General features: G+C 40.1%; 1 protein-coding gene across 1 annotated transcript; it reads right to left on the reverse strand.

Annotated features, from left to right (window-relative positions):
* Positions 1-13,432: 13,432 nt before the first annotated feature.
* On the reverse strand, positions 13,433-15,059 carry LOC148874802 (putative F-box protein PP2-B12). Its single transcript, XM_088963747.1, has 4 exons — positions 14,991-15,059; positions 14,534-14,882; positions 14,224-14,342; positions 13,433-14,118 (listed from the first exon to the last, which is right to left on the reverse strand). Exons 2-4 carry the CDS (start codon positions 14,816-14,818, stop codon positions 13,623-13,625), a joined length of 900 nt encoding a protein of 299 aa, XP_088819873.1. The 5' UTR covers positions 14,819-14,882; positions 14,991-15,059; the 3' UTR covers positions 13,433-13,622.
* Between the last annotated feature and the right edge of the window lie 9,044 nt (positions 15,060-24,103).

Consider the following 24,103-nt stretch of genomic DNA (forward strand, 5'->3'; position numbering starts at 1 on the left):
CTGAATTTGAAAGACAGGTGTATTTATATTTTTTGTGTAAAATAGTAAAAAAAAATTTTTCCTTTTAGTTATTGAGCTTCAAACTTTTATTTTTATATATTTTACATGTTCTGAGAAGCATATAAACCAATTGGTAATGAAACCTTATCTAGTTAGTTATAGTAGAGATTTGGGTTGGGGCAATGGGTTACCTCCCATTGTGTAGTCTTATAAAGCCAAAAAATGTGCTTAGCATGAAACTAATAATCAAGTTAAAAATACAATTCCAAAATTGAACTAATAAAGAAAACCAAAAACTCACATTTAGTTCTTACTATATTTTATTATTGAACCAGAACAATCCATTAAACAAATCTACATTAAATTAAATTAATAAAAACAAAGGAAAAAACTTGAACCCAAGGAAAGGAGCAAAATAGAGGAAAAAACCTGGTAATTCAAAGATATGAGCAATGATTTGTTTAGATTGGTTCACCCTATGTATTGATGGGCAAATTTGGGTCCAAGCTAAAGTTTATATTTAGATTGATTCTTAATCTAACCTGATCCATCTAATTTACACTCTACTTTATTAGAAAGAGTCAAAAGGGATTAAGGGATATTTAAGAGGAAAATAAGGATTTAATTGGGAGGAGAAATGTTACAAGCATTGACCATTAAGGAGAGGGAGAGATTTATTAGAGAGTAAATATGGATTTTATTAGAGACAATAAAGACCCATGAGGTTTTTAATGATTTAATATAAAAATAAATGTGCACATGTGTGAGAAAGGAGAGGAGGAGGAGATAGCATAAGATCTGTGGTGAGAGGACCCTCACCTCCCTTCTTTCCTCTCTATATTATATATATAGATTTGCCCTAAATATGATAGATGATCCAAATGCATGGACCGATGTGACTATGGGCTGTTTTTGGGGTGCCCTCTTTCTGGGTAGTCCATCTGAATTCCATAAAACTGTTCTTATAACCCATTGTAGTTGTGCATTGGAAATATCTTCCCATGAATAAAAAATACACGGGAACAATTACCAAAAAAGAATAAAAAAATACAAATCTGGAGATATTCCCAATGCACATGGCTGCAAAAGGGTGTGAGAACGATGTGACTTGTGAGGATGGTTTTGTGAGGACTAAATCTAAGGTTGTGTTTGATTTGGAAGAAAACGTAAGGAAAGGAAGGGAAAGTCAAGGAAACCTTAACATATCTTGTATAGGTTTCCCTAGTGTTTTAAAAACCAACTTGGAGGCCGAACCACTTATGCCTCTAGGTCGAGGGTCACCGATTCGACCAGCTGAGTCAAACAAGTTAGACTGTGCCACATTAGCCATATAGAAATTCAAATAATAATTATACATTATTATTGATAAAATACATGTTTATACATATGCACCCCCTCCACACACACACATATATATATAATATGAAATATTTTATATTTAATTTATATTGTTTAATTCAATTTTAAGTTTTTATTTGTAAAAAAAATATTAAAAAATGCAACTTGAGGCTAATGGCACTAGGTGCCTACGGACCTTGAGATGCATAGATCTCAAAAGTTACCAAAAATAAATAAAAAAAAAATCACCTTAATTGGACACTGGAGTGCAAAGTTATGGCCTCATGAAGTTTGCATACACACTTGGTATGCAACCCGAAACCTTGTCATTAGGTCGAATTGGTTACTCTAACTGTACGAGTCAAACAGGTTTTGACTAAGTCAATGGGTTTTTTTACCCTCTCTAGGTTTTATTTAAACTGGACCTGGCATCTTGATCTAGTGACGGTTTGAGCAGTTCAACCAATTGGGTCAACGGCAAGTTGAAAACACTGGGTTTCCCTACCATTCCCTTCCTTTCCCCACATTTTTTTTCAAACCAAAAACAACCTAAATACACAAAAATATTTATTGTCCCATCCCCTCATAGCTACCAAGATCATCCCTCTTAAAATAGCCCCTAATTCAACTTCCAAGGGCCTACTTACACAAATTATACCTATTTATATAGCCAAAATTAAAGAGTTATCACTATTCAGAACACAACAACCAAAAACAACCTAAATTATCATTTAAAACACCCTCATCACGGTTCACAAAGGAAGATTTTGCAATATGAATCAACAAAACCCTCCAAACTAGACTGTCTCATGAAAGAATTACAGTATAACATTCTAATAACACTAGAATTATCAAACAAGGCTCTTTGAATTTTCCTAGGAATTATAACAAGGGAGGGATTTATTTTCTCATTTCTCTCTTTCCAGTTATAACACCAAGCCTCCAACTTAAGATATCATCCAAAACAGGAGCAATCACCACATTAGAAAATAAGTAATCAAGGAATTGTTGGAGAGAAGAGAATCCTATGGCTCTCCTAAAGACATCAGACTAGCTGCTAGCAAAGCAAATGGCCCACGAAAAAAGGACACTCAATGAGAAGATGAAATAATGATTCCAATTCCCTTTGGCACAAAGTGCAATTTCAATCTTGAGTAATTCCTTGATTAACTAAATCTTGTTTAGTCATCAAAATGAAATCGTTTGCAATTCCCTTTGGCACAGAGGTGAAGTTCTGTTGAATTCCCATCTCGATACACCAGTTCTGGAATTTGATGTCTTTGAACAACTTTCCATTGTCTGATACCAACACCTTAGGGAGTCTAAATCTGTAGACGATGTTCATCTAAAAGAAATTTTGGGCATTGCGAGCTGTAATTGATACCAATGGCTCGACTTCCACCCACTTAGTAAAATAATCCACCAAGAACCTTCTCTACCAGGTCATAGGTGGGAAGGGACCGAGGATATCTATACACACTATGCAAATGGCCATGAGCTAGTGAGGTACCCCAGGTTGGTGGTGGGATGATGTAGTATGTTAGCGTACCCCTAACATTTATTGCACTTTTGAACTAACTCCACTACGTCCAGATTCATTGTGGTCCAATAGTAGCCTTGTCTTAGTACTTTTTAGGCCAGTGCAATGCCCCACAGGTGTCCTTCGTAGAGACTTTTATGGATCTCTTATAGCACCTAGTTCACTTCTGTTGGTCGCAAGTAGTGCAAGTAGGGGAACTTAAATGACCTGCGATACAACTACATGCCAATGATAACATAGCGAGTTGACTTCCGCTCTACCCTCCGATTTGCGTTGTATTCTGTTAGTACGGTCGTTTAGCGTAGGTAGTCAACAATCGGGTCGATCCAGCTCGGGTCAACAATCGGGTCGTTTAGCATAGCGTAGGTAGTCACAATCTAGATCGTGGCAGGTCTTCAATGTAGACCGCTCTCTTTGTAATGTCCATTGCACCGGCCAACTTCGAGAGCGCATCGGCCTCGATGTTCTCGAACCTCGGAACTTGTTGGATGTACCAATAGTGGAAGTCAGACAGGAGCTCTCTAACTTTGGCCAGGTAGGCCAACATGGCGGGATCCCGAGCCTTATACTACCCATTCACTTGGTTCACCACTAGTTGAGAGTTGCTACACACCACGAGATGTTTTGCGCCAGCCTTCTTTGCTAGCAATAGCTTGGCTATCAGCGCCTCAAACTTAGCTTCATTGTTCGAAGCTCGAACCGCAAATCAAAGAGCGTACTCTAGCTTAACCTCACTAGGTCCATAGAGGATTTTCCCAGCTCTGCTTCCACACTAGTTGAATGAGCCGTCCACATGGAGGATCCAGGTATCATCATCCCAATCCGGGTTGGGTGTCACACTGGTAGATGCCTCTGGGGGCTCGACTACTTTAGGGGTTGGCATGCTTAATATGTATTCGGCAATGAAGTCTACCAGGACTTGGGCCTTGATCGTTGGGCGTGGTTCAAACCGGATGTCATACTCACTGAGCTCAACTGCCCATTTGGTTAACCTTCCCAAGACCTCGGGCTTCTGAAGGAATTGTCTTAGGGGTCAATTGTTCAGGACCACAATGGTATGTGCTTGAAAGTAAGGGCATAGTTTATAGGCTGCTAGAACCAACGAGAAGGCTAGCTTTTTGATATTTGGATACCTCGTCTTGGTGGCATGCAGGACTTTACTTACGTAGTAGACAGGTTGTTGCACCCTGTCCACCTAACGAATTAAAACTGAGCTGACTGCCTTGACACTTGCTAAGAGGTAGAGCTTTAGCTCGTCTCCGGGCTCTGGCCTAGTGAGCAAGGGTGGTGAATTTAAGTATCTTTTCAACTCGTCAAACACGAGCTGGCACTCTTTGTTTACAAGGAGTTGGTAGGTCACACCAACATTTTTTAAACCAAAGGGCATAACTTTATAATAGTACAAGCCCGTTTTAATTATAAAAGTAGTTTTTTCCTAGTCAGCTAGATCCATCTGGATTTGATTGTATCCGGAGTAGGCGTCCGTGAAGCTCAACAACTCGAATCTTGAGGTCATGTCTACTAGGCAGTTTATCATAGGGAGTGGGGAGTTATCCTTTTGGCAGGCTCTATTGAAGTCGGTATAGTCGACGGACATGTGCCACTTGTCGTTGGCCTTCTTAACGAGTACTAGGTTTGCAATCCAACTCGGGTATTGGACCTCTCTAACGAAAGTCTGCTACAAGGAGCTTCCCTACCTCCTCGTCCACTATAAGCAATGTTCCTTTTCCTCTACCGGATGGTCTAACTAAAGGGTCGACATTCAACCTATGAGTTATGATAGAGGGGTCTATTCCAGAAATTTCTACTGCCGACCAAGAAAAAACATCAAATTATTAATTAAAAAACTTATCAGTTCAGAGCATAGTGGTTTCATAAGGCAAGCTCCAATCTCCACCATCTTCGTGGAGTCGGTATCCAAGACTGACACCAAGATGGTATCCTCCATAGGGCGAGATCTCTCATCGCCATTCTTTGAGGGTGGCTTTAAGTTGACATCGGTGGCTTGCTTTCCTTTGCCTTTGAGTCGGGCCACATAACACTTCCGTGACTTGAGTTGATCTCCTTGCACCACTCCCACTCCAAAGTTTGTCAGGAGCTTCATCGATAGATGATAGGTTGACACCACGGGTCTGAGTGAGTGCAAGATCGATTGGCCCAAGATGGCATTGTAGGGTGAGGGAGTCATGACCACTAGGAAGTTGTGGTCAAAGTGCACTTGGTTCGGTGGCAAGTTTGTTGTTATTGGCACTCTTATTAAGCCTAAAGGTCGCACTTGGTTTGGTGGCAAGTCCTTCCTCTCTAGCTCCATTCACTCGAGCGTCTCTAGGAATATGATATCCATCAAGCTGCTAGAGTCGACCAGAATCTGCTTTGCCTCGAAGTCATTTATCACTAACTTGAACTTGAGGGTGTCATCATGCGGATAATGAATCCCACGAGCGTCATCTTTAATGAAGTTGATTACTTCCTCCACACGAGAGCGCTTAGGCTGATTCTCGTCCTCATGCATGAGCTCCTAGACTGAATTCTTTCCAACTAAGGTGCTGCATCCTATCACAATGGACCCACTCGTGATCATGTTGGTCACACCACGAGTGGACCACTCTCTTGGTAGTGGGTCTCAAGGAGGTGGGTCCTTGGTCTGATCCCTACTCGACTGCGGTAAGTCTTTGGGCTGGTTGGCTGGTCAGTGGTGATCTTCCTACTTGATGAACTACTTTAGGTAACCTCGACGGACCAGCTTCTCGATCTCGTCCTTGAGATTATGATAGTTTTTTGTATCATGGTTGATGTACCGGTAAAAGTGGCAGTACTTGTTCGGGTTCCTATTGGTAGGGTCTCCTCTCATCCTGGGTGGCCCTCTGACGTACTTGCCTGTTTTATTTGCATCAAGATTTCTCCCCTCTTTGCATTCAATGCAGTGTACTTGCAGTTTTGGATGGGAGGGGTGCGAGAACACCGGCTTAAGGACTTGCTGCCTTTGTAAGGGGACATGCTTCTTTGTGGCGACCTGCTACACCGTCTAGGAGGGGACCTGTTGTACCTCGGTGACTTACTCTCCTTCGTTTGCTCGCTGCTCACAAACTCTTACTTCTATCTCTTTCGTTTACCACTCAGCTCTACTTGAGACCCGAGCAACTTTTTGGGTTTGTGAACTTAGTGACCTAGTTGAGGAATTCCTCCATAGAGGCTGGAGGGTTCAACTCAACCTCCTAGCACAAGTCAGGATGTCGAACGCCATTGACTGCCGCGGTGAGCTGTATGACCGAGTCAAGTTGGGTATTTGAAGTCGCTCCTGGTTGAACTGATTGAACTTATCATCAAGTTGTAGGACCATGTTCAGTAGACAGGTTACCGACTTCGAGCTCCGCTTGCTTGTTGTGAAATGGGTGGTGAAGATGTCAACAAACTGGCTCCAACTTTTAATCGAATCTGTGGCCAATCCCGAATACCACATCCGAGTTGTGCATTGGAGGGTTAAAAAGAAGGCAATGTAGTGGCTTGCATCGTTGGCCCTGTGTAGCTTTATTATGGCCTGGAAGTTGTCGAGATGATCGACCAGTCAGTTATTCTGTGTAGCTACATTAAGCCCCGTGTAGCTACATTAGCCTGCGGGGCCATGAGGATTCTGCGGTCAGTGAAAAAGCACGGATCACCAGCTAAGCTGACGAGGTGGTGATCTAGCTTACCTCCTCTTCTTTGTTTTCTACCTCCTCGTCATTCGAAGCGAGGCAGATCCTCCCCACATTGCAGCGTATATGTCTACGACACCTTCTTCGGGACTCCTTAGTGGAGCTGGTGGCCTCAGATGCCATAACTCGTGTTGATTCCATGGCCGGAACCTAGATCATGTCATTGTGACGACGAGGTGGGTCAGATACTTGATTTTGGTTCTGGTCTCCAGGCTGCTGATTCTAGTTGATGTTTTGCCCAGCCTCCTCCTACGCCAAATTGATGAGGCGAAATTTGGCCCCCTAATAACATGATGACGTGTGGCACCTTAAAACAGTTAGATGACATCTTAGCATTATGTAAGTAACTCGCAGGAGCAGCTCGTATACCTTGCTCCCGCCTTAACGACCTTGAAACCTCTTTAAAGGCTGGACTACGAATGGCTCGGCAAAACATCAAGTCAGCGTAAGAGGTAACCTACTTCCACCGACCTGACCCAAGTTCAGCTAGCAACCTACCAGATGTGTCGGGTAACCTCCACGAGCGAGTTTTCATTCCCGACTTCCCCGGGATCACAACGCCATGTCAGAAGAGCCGGTTATCATCCTGCCCACTTCAGATGCGACGAGATAGACACTACCCACTTATGCAGAGTCCATCTCTGGGCATGAAACCACCTCTGAACCAGATGGGCCAGAGATCTTGGATGCCTTCATGAGCCTTACGACAATTAGCCTATATAAAGGCATCCCCATTCATAGAAAAGGTATGCGCGATTTAGCTCTCTAGCTCTCATGCTTTTTAGTTCTCTCAAAACTCTTCGCTGTCTTCAGCATCGAAGTGCCCACCCTGGTAAAGCAACCCAGACACTCTGATCTCTTCCTTTTCAGTTCAGCTAGGCGACCTACTCAAGATGTCTTCCAGTAGGGAGCATCAGGTCATGCATCATCAATTGGCATCATCTGTGGGATCACTACACAAAAGTCGTATTTTCGCATTCTCTCTCTCTAACTACATCTTCGATGGCATCTTCTAGTGGAGGAATAAAACCACCATCATGAGCTACTTTGTTCTCGCCTAAGAAAATGGTGAACAATAACAGTTGTGAGTGCGTGAGAGATAAGGATGAGTTGGACAAATAGTGGCCGATTGGACTCACAATGAAGGAGGATAGAAAGGAAATGGTTAGGGGTGGGAATGTTTTGGAGATGCACCACCACTAGTCAGAGTTGTAATGGCTGTGGTGCTTCGGTTTGAATGAAAAGGGAAACAATGAAGTTTCTTCATAAAATAGCTCGTATTGGGTTTTATATTAGGGTAAAAGGGAAATTTCATAATTTTGTAAAGTTTAGGGGTATTTTGGTTAGATAGATTAAAAGGGGTAAACAGGGTTATTTTTGCATAAAATTTGATAGGGTAGGGTTTTTGGACATTTTGGATTGATTGGTGAGGTCAAATTGGCCTAACGGTGCTTGGATCAACGGAATTTGAGGTATGAGCATTTCGACTAACGAAAAAAAGTTCAAAATGGGATCTTTATTCGATGGAGGGGTAAACTGAGGAATTTTTATTGAAAATTTATAGGATTTGATTGATTCAGATGTCTTTGGATCGAGGGATTTCAAGGTTTAGGTTTGAGTTGAAATTTTGTAGGATTGGTTTTTGAATGTCTTGGATGAATTGAAAAGATTTGATCGGTTCAAATGTGTTCAAATCGAGGGAATTTGAGGTACGGGTGGTCTGACCAATGAAAAGGCTTAGAATGAAATCTTTGTATGATGGAGAGGTAAAATGGATATTTCGAGGGCTAAAATTTGATGGGTGGTAAACAAGAGTTTTAGGAAGGCATTGGTAGGGTTTGGGGGTCTTAGGAGAGGTATTGAGAGGACCTGAATCGGAATCTTTTCAAATGAAGGGGCAAATGAGGGTTTTGGGTTTGTAATTTGATAGGAGGTTATCTTAGGATATTTGGAGTCTAATGAGAGTGTTTGCTGGATTTAAAGGTGTTTGAATCATAAGAATCTAGGTTATGGGCATTTCGGCCAATAAGGGGACTTAATTTGGAATCTCTTCAGATGATAGGGTAAAATGAGAATTTTAGGGATTAAAATTTGATGGGTCATGGATCAGGGGGTTGATGGAGGTTTTGATGGGTTTGGCAGTGTTGGATTATGGGTTTTAATTGTAGTGTCTGGTTCATGAAAATGGAATCTTTGATGGGTAGATGGCAAAATCAAGGAATTTAAGGGTGAGATTTGGATCGTGGGTTTTAATCATAGCATCTGGTTCGTTAAAGTTGAATCTTTGATGGGTAGATGGCCAAATCAAGGAATTTATGGCTGAAATTTGGTGTAATTAGATGTTTATGGGTTTTGTTTCATGTTTCATATGATGGAGTCTAATCATGTGATAAGTGTCGTGATGGGGTGCATTCATGGCCGTCAAAAGGGAATCTTGTAGTTTTAATAGTGAATTTAGGATTGTTTGAGTTGAAATTTGGTCTTTTAGGGTTTTGACATGCTCTGGAGAGATTGGTGAAGTCTGATAAGGCATTTGGAGTGTGAGGAGTGGGTCAGAGAGGGGATTGAGCAAAAATCGAGTATTAAAATAGGGCTAAAACCATGAATCAGAACCTTTTATGTATTGAAGCGGCTCCCCACCTTGAATTCAATGAAGTGTCATAAAGTAGGATCAAAGGCCATAATTTTATGGTTTTAGCCCAGCTCTTCTCCAAGTGGAGTAGCTAATTTCTTCTTGGCATTGAGACTTTACCTCACATGCAAGGGGTCTAGATGAGGTGGCCTACTCATTATAAGCACTCCGTAAATTTTCTCACACAATCCCCTAAATACCCTCATTCTACCATTAAGCTTAATTTGGAAAGAGTGCAAATACAAATATAGACATTACAAATACATACAAAATACAAGGTTTTGCACTAGATATTTGTATTTGTACTCCTTCCAAACTAAGCCTTTGGGAATAGTGCAAATATAAGGTTTAGAATTACAAAATACAAGATTTGCACTCTACATATTTGTATTTATACCCTTGTGCATTTTTTTTTATGAATTATACTCTTGTGCATATTTATATTTGCATTATTTTCAAATAGAGCCTAGCAAATTTTTAAGAAACCCAAGGAGATTAGGAGAATTGCTTGGAGAATGTTGTTTCTGACAATCCTTGGAGATTAAGAGACCTAAGGAGATTAAGAGCAAAGCAAATTTCTTAGGAGAATTGCTTCAAATGGTTGTGTTATATGGAAATCCTTGGAGAATGTTGTTTTGAATTTGAAGACTTAGCTTGTATTTTTTCCAAAAATTCTGATTTTTTTGTACTTGATGTGCTCGATCCGAGGTAGTGCACGAACCGAGGAAGGCAGTCAAATAATCCTTGCCAACAGGGCGGTGCCGAGGTGGAAGGACGAGGCCGCACTTTAAGATCTGTGATCAAGAAAGGGAAGTAAAAAGCTCGAGGAGTTAACCCTGGGTAGGCACTCCGATGCTCAAGTTAGTAGAAGGTAGTGGATGGTCGGGCCGAGCAATAAGGGTGTTGGTCCAAGCAGAGTAACAGTATGGGTGTTACTCTTTATAGTGCAAAAGCTCGAGGAGTTACATCTTTATAGCTGAAGATTCGTGTCCTAGTTGGATTGGGCTTTCGGGGTTGCCGGGATGAGGTTAACTACCGAGGTCCTTGGGATAGAGCCCTATTCCCCGGCGGAGTTGTCTTCCTCTCTCCTCTTATCTGTAGTTGTGCTTATCCGTGTGATGTATAGCTAACGTGGTTGAGAGGATAAGATGGGGGCCACAGTAATAGCATAGCCTGGTCGAGGCCAAGCTATGCCAACGTAGCCAGGATGACCGGGCGATGGCTGGACAGCCACGTGTCTCTTAGGACCAGCTCAGCCATGACCTGAACACCACTCCCTCAGTTTTGAAGCCGAGGAATGAAGTGTTCGACTGAGGTGTAACGCAACAGGACGCTTTGTTCCTTGGCTGAGGAACTCCAAGTTGAAGTCTAGTTGAAGTTTGGTTGAGCGTCTGGTCTACTTGGTGTTCCTCGGTGCTTGCCAGAATTTGGGGTCCACGCAATGTGGGTTGTGGTCGTGGAGTCCTTCAATCGTTAGCTGCAGAACTCCAAGAATCCTAACTTCGGAATCCAAACACCACTCCCCCAGTTCTGGAGCCAAGGTGTTGTGCGGTCATTTAGCCCGGCAGGGCACTGAGGTGTTGAGTTCCTTCATGGTCTAGATCTTCCTGATGCTTGGTGGTGTTGTGCCGAGGAAGGGCTCTTCGTTCCTCGGCTGAAATGCTGCATGGTCGTTTAGCTCAGCTAGTTGCTGAGGTGAAGTTAAGCTTCGAAGTCAGGGCCTCTTTGATGCTCGGCAATGCTACGCCGAGGAAGGTGCCATGCTCCGAAGTCGAGACCTCTATGATGCTCGACAATGCTGGGCCGAGGAAGGTGCCGCACTCCGAAGTCAGAACCTCTATGATGCGACAATGTTGTGCCGAGGAAGGTGCCGAGCTCCGAAGTCGAGGCCTCTCAGATGCTCGGCAATGCTACGTCGAGGAAGGGCTCTTTGTTCTTTGGCTGAGGAATTCGTTCTTGAAATTTCAAAATCCGAACACCACTCCCCCAGTTCCAAAGTCAAAGAGTGGAGTTCCCGGTTGAGGCATAGTGCGACCTCCTTTGGTCGGCGTTCACTGCTGGGCATCCTAAGAAGACCTAAGAGGCTGATTCGACCGGTGGTCCTAGGTAGACCTCGGGCATCCGCGGCGTTGGTTGGACCGGTGCTTTAGGGCAAACCAGGGCAATTAATATCCCTATTGTTGCTTGTCAAGATTGTCTCTTCAGTTCCCGAGGCCTTGCGTGTGTGGTGACAATCGCATTGATTGGTGTTCCCGAGCTTCGTCAGTGCAGCGCTTGATCCCCATCGTCGATCTGGCTCCGATTCACGCTCTTGAGGGTTATAAGAAGGGGTGGATGGGCATTTCTCTTTTGCCATTTGCGAGAGGGATTGCTTAATTAGCTTGGCGAAGGGTTGTTGCATTGCTTGGCTTTTGTTTTTTGGTTTCGCGGCTTCAAGTCTGGTAAGATGTCTTCCCCATCTTCCCGTTCTTCTTCCTCCTCTGGTTCCTCTTCGAGTTCTAGTGGCTCTGATCATGAGTCTGAGGTTGGGGATTTTGAGGCTGCCGAGGTTGAGGAGGTTGAGGTTGGTCTCTCTAGGGTAGAAGTAGAGCGTCCGTTGCGGGTTGGCCACCGGTTTGGGACCACCCCCTACATTTTGACCCCCGGGAATATGGCTAGAATCCAAGCTATGTATGACATCCCCGAGGAGTTCGGGATGAGGTGTCCGCAGCCCGGTGAAATGCCAACGGATGCTCGACCAGGTGAGATATGCGTGTATGAGAACAATTTAGAAGCCGTGCGGAGATTTCCTCTGAATGAAGGGATTGTCGGGGTGTTTGGGTGGTACCGAGTATTGCCAGTGCAGCTGATGCCGAACTCCTTTAAATTTTTGGTTGGCCTTATGTCTTATTATGCGGTCTGTGACATCGAGTTGACCCTATGTATGGTGAGCTTCCTCCTTCAATTGAAACATCACCAATAGGGCTACTATTATTTCTTGACTAGGAAGAATATCAAGCTGTTGGTCGGGGCCCCCTCTTCTGTGAAGCATTGGAAGGAGACTTTCTTCTTCGTGCATTGTCCCGGGGGCCTCCCCTTCCCATTTGTGTTGCAGCTGCCGAGGACCAAAGTGTCGTAGCCTTAGTGGTCTGTGCTCACCTGGGAGGAGACGTCGGCCTAAGCATGACTCATGAGATAGACATACTCTAAGATGTTGATGCTCGCCGAGTTGATGCGTAGGGTGGTCAGTCTGTTCTTTTTGTCGCTTCGGTATACTTGTTGAACCATTACTTTTTCTTTTTTTGATCTTGTGTTTATTGTTACGATTTTGTGGTGCAAGTGTGGAGATGGCAAGCGAGAAGGAGATTGTCCGCCGAATGAGGGAGAATCGGCAAAGGCAGAACTGGGTTGGTGCGTAGGCGCAGGTCTGCCCAGAGGTAGTTCCTCCACCGAGGTCTTCCGAGAGGGCATCCCGTCGCCAAAAAAGGGTTCAGTAGCGGGGAAATGAAGTTGGGGGCAGCAGCTCAAATATCCATATGTCGCATTGGTCGGTCCATAGCAGGGACGGGCAAGAAACCGCTGGGGTTCTCGAGTAGCTACTCCACGGAATGATGACAGCGTGAAGAGGCCGGGAATACTAAAAGCGGCACCTTGGAATGCCAACCGCCACTGTAAGAAGAAGATAAATAGTGATTTTACCCTTAATATCATTTTTAAAAAATTAACCTAATTTTGAATTTTTTTAAATATATTACTTTTATTAATATTAGGGCCCAAAAGTTACCCTCATATGCTAATACTCATCCCTGTATTTTCTTTGCTACGAGAAAACACGAAGTAAGGTGTGACTATTGTTTTCTTTTTTGGATGAGCAAGCTATGGCTAATTCCTTTTCCAATCTGGACCTATATATCATTTTTGCTGGAATGAGACAGGGACCAATAAGGCAATGATTGGTGAAGCAATTCATTTTTTCCTGGAACAAGCAAGAAATTAGAGGATACCCCGAAAATTAAAATGAAAAAAAAAAATCAACATTGTCTATTTTATGGATTTCAGGCTTGCAATCTAATGCGTTCAATCTTTGAGGAAATTTTTTAATCGACAGAACACAAATGGATCAAGAACAAGGAAAACAAGCACACATGATATAGCTGAGATTTACATTGATTATGTCAAAACATATTTGTTCAATTCCCTCTGTAACATTCATTAGAATGAAAAGATATATAGTATATACAGAGTAGAGAAGAGCAAAAGAAAGCACATATTATTTGTTTATTTACTCTGTTTAAACACATGATATAGCTAAGTTTTACATTGATTCTGTCAAAACAATAATTGTTCAATTCCCATATGTAACATTCATTGGATTTGGAATGAAAAGGTATATGTATATAATACAGATCAGAGCAAAAGAAAAGCACATATAGTTTATTTATTTAATCTGTTTAGGCCTAATCTCAATTCCTTGGATAATAAGACCACACTTCCAGTGACCACCCTTCACCTCCATGAGATTCATCTCCACTTCCCCATCTTCTCCTCTGTCGTTAAAGAACTCACCCATCTCTATTTCCAGCCATCCATCTTCTCTCTCCTGCGGGTACTGTGCCTCCTGTCGACCCTCCAACATGGGCGGTCGCAACAGGCTGAACCTACGGCGGAGTAGCTGGCTGAAAGTCATTCTATTTCCATGATACGGCTGGCGAGGAGATTGAGGATCCAGATACACACTGCGGACGTCTCCGCCCTCAGTTCCAGCAAACCTCACGGACAGCTCTGCTGGGAGAATGTCAAGGCCTCTTCTATTCTCCGCCAGCTTGAAAACTAGGTAAGCTCCGTAAATTGTTCTCAGGGACAGCATTGTTGTCTCTATCTTGCCATGGACTTCAAGCCAGCAAACTTCCAAGAGTTCAGCCACCTCTGAGAACCTGCAAATTCCATTTGAAACTCAGATTTCACATATATATTCATAGCCTCATAGCAGAGAGAGAGAGAGAGAGAGAGAGAGAGAGAGAGAGAGAGAGAATTGATACCTGGATTCAGGGTGGAAACTCCAGGCCCAATACTGGGGAGTAGAACCCCATACAATGGAAAGCTCACTGGCTGCAATCATAAAGCATTTCTTCCCACTGCGTCTTTCCAATGCGAAACTCTGTTCCAAGTAAAATTTCAGTTTGAATTACTGGAATTAGGAAGGGGGAGATATCAGAAAATCGCGTGTTCTCCACGCGGTGCGAATCTGATAAATACGCAAAATCAACCAAAGACAAAGAAGCGAAAAAATTTCAGGTGGTTTGGCGATTGGTATTCACCATGGAGCGAAGAAGTCGAAAAGGGGTTTACCTTTTGGCCGTCGTCGATGAGGATGGGGTGATCGCAGAGGTGAAAATAGAGGTCTTTCTTCGATGGGAAATCCACTGCAGAGACTGATCTTGAAAGGATATCTCGATAATCAGACGGCAGAAATCTCTCCCACACGGCATCTGAATCTGCCGCCGATCGAAACTCTGATGAGACCACCAACGATCGGCACGCATCCTGTGGAGACGTGAGCGAAATGATATTCGAAATGCAACCCTCCGGCAAGGCGTAGAAACCCACTGTTGTGCTGCTACTCCCTTCTTCCATTCTATCCTCTCTCTCTCTCTCTCGCCTCGTCTTCTGAATTTTGATTGTCCGCCATTTGTTGGCTCTGTATATATGGGATAACAGTGGAACAGGAATAGAAGAAATCTTCGATGTTAAGGAATAAGGATCAGTGGTGGGGTTAAAATTACTAAACTGCTCGGAAAATTATTACATTTTTACACTTTTACCACACCCATGAACGCGCTGAATTTTGTTGTCGACGAGATCGGTTTCGTCCCACAACGTCTGCGCCCCACAACGTCCAGCACATTCGTTATTGGGAATATATTCTGAGTGTAACATTTTATATTTGTATGATTACAAAACTGACAAAAGCAATTAACGAGGGAATTTATGGAGTTCACATCTCATTCCATGATGGAGCCACCCCACCATGCCCTACAGCATATCCCGTCATGTATTAGGAATATGTTCTGCTGATGGCATCATTGAGATTGGTATTATTACCAGGAGATATTCCCAATATATAACGGGATGTGATGTGGGGCATGATGGGGTGGCTCGCTGTGGGGTGGAGATGTTATTGGTCTTTATGATACATAGGTGTCATTAGATACCACGTCAGCAAAATATCCATAAATGTTTATCTATTTTAGGAAGCTTCATAAAATGGGCAAAACACACAAAAATCAAGTTTACTTTTGCAAGGTTTAATAGATATAAATGCAATTGATGAGGCATTTGCTGATAGAGCGTCTATATGGCACCGTCAATAAATATTTAGTCTGCAAACAAAAACAGAACCAAATATATATATCATCATTTCTACTATTATTATCGAAAGATATTATCAACACACAGCGGGAATGTGTTGTGGAACGTTGTGGGGTGCAGATCTGAACTCCATCTTGGAAGGCTTACACAGTGCCGTCTTGGCTTAATAAAGCAATGGTATTGAAAACCTAGGATATGCTTTAATTAAGGAGTTCCGTATCACTAGTCAACGAAACACATTGCAACAAATCGCACAAGCCATGCATTATGTATGAGCCCATGCTCATACATCCAAGCCCATGCTTATTAAAATAGATTGAAGTATCAATGTATGAGCCCATGCTTATTAAACCTAGGATATTTAATAAGTTCATACATCCTAGCCCATGCTCACCTGCCTCTTTTAATTTATAGATGTTACTTTAGATAGCCCATTTCATTTCCTTCTCCATTTCTTTTCATTCCACCATAACTTTCTTTGAACCCCTTCCATTTCCTCTAGTATTGTCTTAGAAAATTTGATCACTCATGTAGTAAGTTAGAATAGATTGAAGTACAGATTAAATAATGACCTTTTTCTAGCATAAGAGAAGCTTTCCATCCATTTCTCTCTTTTCCCTATAAAGGGATACTAAGATATTTAGACTTGTAATCTAGGCCCAACATTCTTAGCTGCCTTGTGATCATTTGGGCTCTTTTAGCAAGGGTCCTTTTATTAAAATAAATACTTGATTTTTAGAAATTCACTTGTAATCCAGAAAGGAGTTGAAACTGACCCAGAAGTTCCTTAAAATCCCAAGCCTCCTCTCTATTTGCCTTATCGAAAGCAATTACATCATTAGCACATAGAAGATGAGAAATAGTAGCTAGGGGCTTGTCTACTAACCCTAATCCTCAATAACTTCCCTTGGTCATTAGCCCGAGCAATTATCCTAGAGAATCCCCCCATTCCAATTCAAAGAGGTATGGGGAAATTAGGTCCACATGCTTGATTCTTGTAGAAGCTTTAAAGTACTCTTAGGCACACCATTAATAACAATTGAAAAAGAGACTAAGAAAGTGCAAAACCAAATTAACTAGCACCATTCCTAAAAAAAAAATTCAAAGATTTCATAATTCACAATAGTTAATCTCACTCTAGGGAATCATAGGCTTTAGAAATGTCTAGTTTAATTACTGTAAACCCATTCCCTAATTTCCTGATCTTCATAAACTAGCATAATTCCTAAGTTACATGTAAGCTCTGGGAAGCTCATGGCCAGATCAAAAAGATGGAATTGTCACCCATTTTTTAGAGGAAATGGGCCCTCGTTTTCATATTTGAAATTTGATTTATTTGCTTTGATAGTGGCTTCTTTCTCCATGGGAAAATGCATACAACCGAGAGATTTAGGATTCTAAGGATAGGGAGAGGGAAGGTGTTAGACACCCCTCTCTCCAAGCTGCTATAGTAGCCCAATACAAGAGTTGCTCATGCTCAATTTCCAACAAAATGACTAAGGAAAAGGATTGCTTCCAACAAAATCTAGTGAAAATACTCCCAACTTTATCCAGAATTGATTTGAGGTGATATTATCAAGTCTTTGTTGATAGAATCTTTGCTTGATGAAAGGTCAAATTGGGGATTTGGGAATAGAAGTTGGTAGGTAGGCACTTTTGAATTCCCTGACTCTGATGGAAGTGATGGATCTTTGATTAGAGGTGTTGATTTATAGATTTAGTTTGGGTCCAGGTTTCAGCCAATGGTTTATCAATTAATAAGAAGGCTCAAAATGAAATATCACATTTTTAATAGTCAAATGGAAGAGTTTGGTCATAAAATTTGATGTGTCGATGTTTTTTTAGGTCTTCGAACATAGTGGTGAGGTCTGATTGGTCAAATAAGGTTGTTATAATAGATGATAAGTTCTAACCAATGAGATTTGTTGAATAGGATCTAGGCTTGATGGTGGGTCAAACAGAGGAGTTTTGAATGAAATTTGGTGGATAGGCACAGATTAAGGTCAGAGTCAAGTGGATGGTTCTGATATGAGAAGGAAATGGTTAAACTTGGTTTTCTAACTCTAGTCATGCATGGTTGTCAGAATGGAATTTTGGCATTTTTTTATTGTTGATCATCATAGATTTGTAGTGGGATTCACTAATTGATTGTATCCTAATGACCTTAAGGTAATGGATGTCTTGAATCTGATTTTGGTGAGTTGGAGTTTGAATATCACGTAGATCGGGGGCGTTAGAAAGAAAGTTAGTGTGATGAACTAAGTTATAATTTCCTAAATCTGTGGATCATATCTGATTGGATGTTGATATTGATCTCAAGGTTTTTATTTGCTTAATGGATTGTGTCAAAAAAGGGAATTTTGGCTTTAAAAGTCTCAATTTTATTTGGTTGTGTTTCCAAGATTTTATGGTTAAAAAGGAGAGTACAAAGAGGTAGGATGAAGGGAACAAGCAAAAATTGGGTGTTGACACTACAACTACATTATCTTGTAGTTGTCTCACAAAAGTGAAGACTCCATGAAAGGGAGAGATACATTTATGTAATAGGGGCTTTAATCTATTGGCCAAGAGTTTAGTAATAATTTTATAAAGAACATTGCATAAACTAATTGGCTTAAAATGTGAAACTTGACTAGGATTTTTTACCTTTGGAATCAAAGTTATAAAAGTATGACTAATTCTCCCCAAGAATTGTTTATTCCTAAAAACTCCACCATAAATTCGTAAATATCCTATCCTATAACAGTCCAAAATTTTTGATAAACTAAAGTTGAGACACCATTAGATCCAAGAGTTTTTAAAGCTCCTAAGACAAAATTACTTCTCCAATGTCCTCTAAAGAACGAACAACTATCAATCCTTCATTGTTCAAGTTTGAAATGGAAAAGTCAAATAATCCTAAAATTCCTTTAAAACTCGATTTTCTTCGAGATTGAAATTGTTCCTCAAAAGTTTTCACAAAGGTTTGAACTATAGTTTGGATCATCAATCCACTCTCCATTTTTATCGTTGACCCAAGAAATCTGGTTTCTGTGTCTCCTGAAATTTACAAAGTGGTGAAATGATCCCCTTCCTTGACCCAACATTGTCTAGATCTCCGCATCCAATTTATTTCTTGTAATAGTAATTTCCTCTACAAATATTCAAGGTCTTTGGATAACGTTTGCTCTTCCCAATTTAGGTTTCACGAACCCAATTCTAGTAATTGTTTATTAACCTACTTTAATCTTTGGTCCATTTCCCCAAAAGTCTCTTTTCTCCACCTTTTTAGGTCTATTTTTCTCAAATTTCACTTTTCACTTATTGTGAAAACTAGCAAAACCTAGGAAATTTGTACCTTATTGATCGTAGGGGCCATTTGGCAAGCCTTTTTGGGAAGATCTTCTAGTAGTTCTGACAGTTAAAAGATGCATTGAGCTTTTGCATGAAGATCTGAGTAGCCCAAAGCTAGTTTGACTATCATGCATCTTTCTGTGTCTTCCCGCATGAGAATAAAGCGAGAAAGACACAAAAATCTCCAATTGGATCTTCCTAAAATCATATCAAAATGGACTTCTCATGTCTTTTAGGCACATCGACTTTTGGCGGTTAGATTTGTTATGAACCAAATGGAAAAAGACCGTGGTGCAGTCTTCCCGGTCTATAAACAGTCGAAAGACTGCACAGAAAGACGCACCAAACGAGGCCTTAATAATCCTCACATACTTCTTCAAGTAACCAACTTTGAAAATGCCTAAAAAGGGGTGGGCTTGTAAATCGATGAACTATTTATTAAGACTTTTAGTGTTTTCTAATCCAATCCCCAACATGCTCCCACAACAGCTTTAATTAATTTAACTTCTTATATACTTTACCCACCTCCCTTTGCCCAAAGGCTCAGTTTGGAAGGAGTACAAATGCAAATATATAGAGTGCAAAACCTTATATTTTGTATTATTTTATATGTATTTGCACTGTACATATTTGCATTTGTACTCTTTCCAAATCGAGCCTTAGTCTAGGTGTAGTCACACCCTTTGCCTAAATTAACTTTTGAGAGTTGTAGGTCTTGAACAAATTGTCTAATAGTCTTATCTAACAAAGAATTATGCACACCATGATCAAACAAAAATCAATATCAGCACCAACAAAATGATCATAATTGAAATCACCAACAAATGGACAAGGCCAACCAATAAGGTTGAGATAATGCAATACTTCTATAAAATTAGCCCCAAAAACCTCTATTTAGTGTTTTATCAAGTTCAACATAGACACAAGAAAGTAGTCATTCTTAATCAATTGGATATGATTTAACTACCACCAAATAAATCTTTTTTTTTTTTTTGGGGGGGGGGGGCAACTAGGATATCTTTTACAATATTATTTTTCCAAAAAAGAGCTAGACCCTAGAAAATTCTTCAGTACCGATCAAAACAACATTTCGATATTTTAACCGGAAACCGTTTTAGAATGCATAAGTTTTATTTTAGATAAACAAATGAAATTGGAAGGTTATGTTTTTCTCTATTTACCATATTTTGCATAAAAATATTTCTACTAGCACCCCAAAAATTCCAAGCAAAGATAGATAACATACCCTTGTCTTATAGTTTCAAGGCTTTAGAACATACCTGCAAGTCCCACAACCCTCCTAGGTTAAGAGACTATTAAGGTGTTCTTGAGCAGAATAATGATCACAGATTCACAGCTCCTGCTTGAGTCTCCCCATTCATTGATTCATATCCCCCTCCTCCACTAGCTGACACCATTGGCTCTTCTATCACAACCTCACTCTCTTGCACATTCTCCCCTCGGATGACCTAATGGATTTCTAGATGAACCTTGCCTTCATAATCCTAATTTCCTAGGGTTTTAAGAAGGCCCAAATCAAAATGCTCCAAATCCTCCTCAAATTGTCTCCTTGGTCGCTAGGGGCTTAGACCCAGTAATCCACTTGATCCTATGAGAGACCCATCCTAAATAAGATTTTGACATGCTTCTCGAACATTTATTGTTGAAATGAAAGCAATTAGAATCTCTTACCCACAAGAATCCTGCCCACACCTACCCACAGGACATTATAATTATACATTGGGAACATCTCCACATGAATGTTAATATGTAGATACGGGAGATGTTCTCAATGTGCAGCTTCAGTGATGTGTGGGTAAGCATGGGTAGGGTCCTTGTGGGTAGGAAATCCAAACACAAATGAAAGAGGCATTGATAGCCACCAGCCTATATGTATCACTCGCTTTCCTCAACTACTGCAAAATCCTCCTTGCTTACGTAAGTAAGTTAGGGGTGAGCAAATGGTTTATTCAGTTAAAAATTGAACCAAATAAGAAAAAAAATTAAATGAAAAATCAAACCAAAACTGGAATTTTTAGCTTGATTTTCGGTTAAAATCAAATTTCATCATTATATGTATTTTCTTATATATTATAGATATTATATATGTATTATATGTATATATAATAATAATAATAGTAATAATAATAATAATAATAATAATAATAATAATAATAATAATAATAATAAAGTTTAGTTAATTTAGTTTTTTTCAGTTATCCAACTTTCCAAACTTGAAAACTGAAACTAAAATTTTATAAAACCAAAATAACAAAAAACTGAAAAACCGAGCCAAAATTTTTGGTTTGGTGGAATCATGATTAGCTTCCATTGCCTGACTTGACCTATTGTCACTATTTCTCGGACTCCCTCCCAACTGCATGTGTTCCACATCAGCACTACTCCTACCGACACTTTATAATAATTTTTAATATTGTTTCTTTATTGAATTATATAGACAAACAAAAATTCTCTTATATGGGGTTAAATTGGCCATTTGGCATTTTTCAGAATTCAAAACAACATTCTCTGCATTCAGAATTCTGATAAAAAATATTCACCAATACCAATATACCTCTTAATATAATTATTGCATTTTCAGATGTCAGACGTTAGAGCAAACAAACATGCCCTTAGACAATTTCCCTATTATATATAGTTAATACTTACAAGTCATAAATGTTCTATGTGTGTGCATAATATGTGCTTTTATACAAGCATCATTAGAAACCCTTTATTGGGTTTTTGAAGAATAATTTTGGCTGAATTTTTTCTATTATGGGCCCTTGAGTTTATTAATTGATTAGATAATTTCGAAATTAATAGATCTGAACCGATAAAATGAAGTTGTTAGAGATTATAATACAAAATATTGTGAAGCCTAAAGCCTTCATTCTCCCAACCAGCATTATGGGGTGTCCTGTAAAGTGGGACAAACACATGCAGAGCTTAGAAAACCTATTCATTAATGGAATACAAGCGGCATTCTAGAGAAGAGACCGGCTTCAGTGAGGGCAAATCTATGCCCATACCGTTCTAACAGCTTTTCCCAAACTTGCATTAGGAATATCTTCCCATGATATAAAGCATATAAATATGGAGATATTCTCAATGCAAGGCAGTAAACGCTGCCGGAACAGAGTTTGCCCTGATTGAAGCTGAACTCTCTAGGAAAGCAACATGTATATTGCTCATGGCAAAACTGCCTCCACGAACAAATCAATCGATCAAGCTATATAGACCGAAAGAAATATGGAAAAGACCATAGATTTACCAAATAGGGAAAATTTATGATGCAGGAAAGACATGGTATTTGGACAATCAAAGCACCCCCAGCCTGTGAATAGGGTTAAATAGGTTTTTATTCTCTAACACTCGAAAGCGCATCAAGCTTGAAGTGTGGATAAGCACACACACACCCATACCTTGTTCCTTGTTTATTGAAACTTAATTAATTATAATTGAAGCAAATAGATCAAACACTAAACCATTTGATCAAACATGCTTGATACCCTCTCAAAAAGTTGTTCAACCTAAAAGCTTAAGGGGTAAGCAGGTGAGGTCCCTGAATAGATTTTTCTTCTCTAGTAGGAAGAAACCCATGAAAGGAGATTTACCAAATAATCAGTGTCAAGTAGATCTATAGGCTGCTGGTTGGAGAAGAAGAGAAACATACATACACTCACAGGAGACACAGATCAGGAGATGACCTCCTTAGGTTGAGTTTGGAAGGAGTACAAATGCAAATATGTAGAGTGCAAAACCTTATAATTTATATTATTTTGTATGTATTAACGATGTACATATTTGCATTTGTACTCTTTCCAAACTGAGCCTTATAGTCTGACTACCGAGAGTTGTTAAGAGAAAAATACCTTTAAAATACACTCTCAATCTTCTTCACCTTACAGCCAGCACTCACACTCTCTCTCTTTCTGCTGGTTGTACTGGTGGTCGTCGACATCTTTTATAGATGTGAAGAGAGCACCAATTTCTTCTCTCCTAAGGAATTTCTCTTTTTTTTTTTTCTCCTTTATTCTGAGGATCTCTTTATATGAAAAAGAGAGCAAAAGATGGATAAAGAAGAGTCCTTATTATTCCTTAGGCTATGTTTGGGTTGAAGGAAAATGTGGGCAAAGGAAAGGAAAGGTAAGGAAACCCAATACAAGTTTTCTAAATGTTTCCCTATCTTTCCTTTCCTTTTCCTATTTTTTCCTTCAAAGCAAACACAGCCTTAGTGGCTAAGGGCGAATCATTGTTTCTAACTCTCGTGTCGTGTGAGTCCATAAAAGGTTAAGTGGGAAAGAAGCCAAATTAGAAAATGTGTGTGAGACCCATAAACATATTTTAATTTACAAGCTCATCTTCTGTACCAACCAAACTTTGGCAAGTCATAGATAGAAAGAAAGATATTGTGGAAAAGTGCCCAAGTATTTTGTCTTTCTGAATCATCAAAGTCCGTCTTTGGTGCTGCCTGAGTCACTGACAGCTTTGAAATTGATTCTATATTGTGCCTAAAAGGCTCATTCTCAAGGTGAAAGAGCCCCTAAATCACTGTCCAGTGCCTTTTGCTTTGTCCACATGTTCCAGCTTTTTGAAGCTCCACTGAGCTGTGAGTAAAATTAGGCAACATATACTATGTTGGATTAAAGGTGGTGATAACACATAACTCTATATACTAGTTTATTGAATACAAAGACTTAGGAAAGAACAGAAATCTTTAAGGCTGTACTAAGACTTTTGCATCATAATAAGTGGGAAAAAACAGTGGGGGATCACATCTAATTGAGTGGCTATAATAAGAAAGTCATAACCTATAATGCGAATGTTGTATTTGTTTTGGGTGTTGTGCATTTAAATTGATATAAAAATATGTAACAAAATCTATAATGCAATAACGTGATTGGTTGAATGTGATGTCAAATACATATTTTTAAACCATGAAGTATACTTTGTGAACCAATAAAAATTTAATTAGTAAATTTTAATGTGATTGGTTGAGATTTAGATTTAACATACAGCCAATATTAGTGAATGCAACTTAGTGGGGAAAGAATATAATTATCAATTTCTTTGAAGCCTAAGAATTATCAATTTTAAAGTTTAATTGCACTTATATATACTATGAATGATTTGAATGTGGTGGTGGATACTGAGAACAAAATATTCTGAAGTAAATCATTTTATTCTGACTCTTGGATGAGATTTTGGGTTCTT

This window comes from Nelumbo lutea, chromosome 1, assembly GCF_056320005.1.
Source record: "Nelumbo lutea isolate HS-2025 chromosome 1, American lotus-T2T, whole genome shotgun sequence".
Lineage (NCBI taxonomy): Eukaryota > Viridiplantae > Streptophyta > Magnoliopsida > Proteales > Nelumbonaceae > Nelumbo > Nelumbo lutea.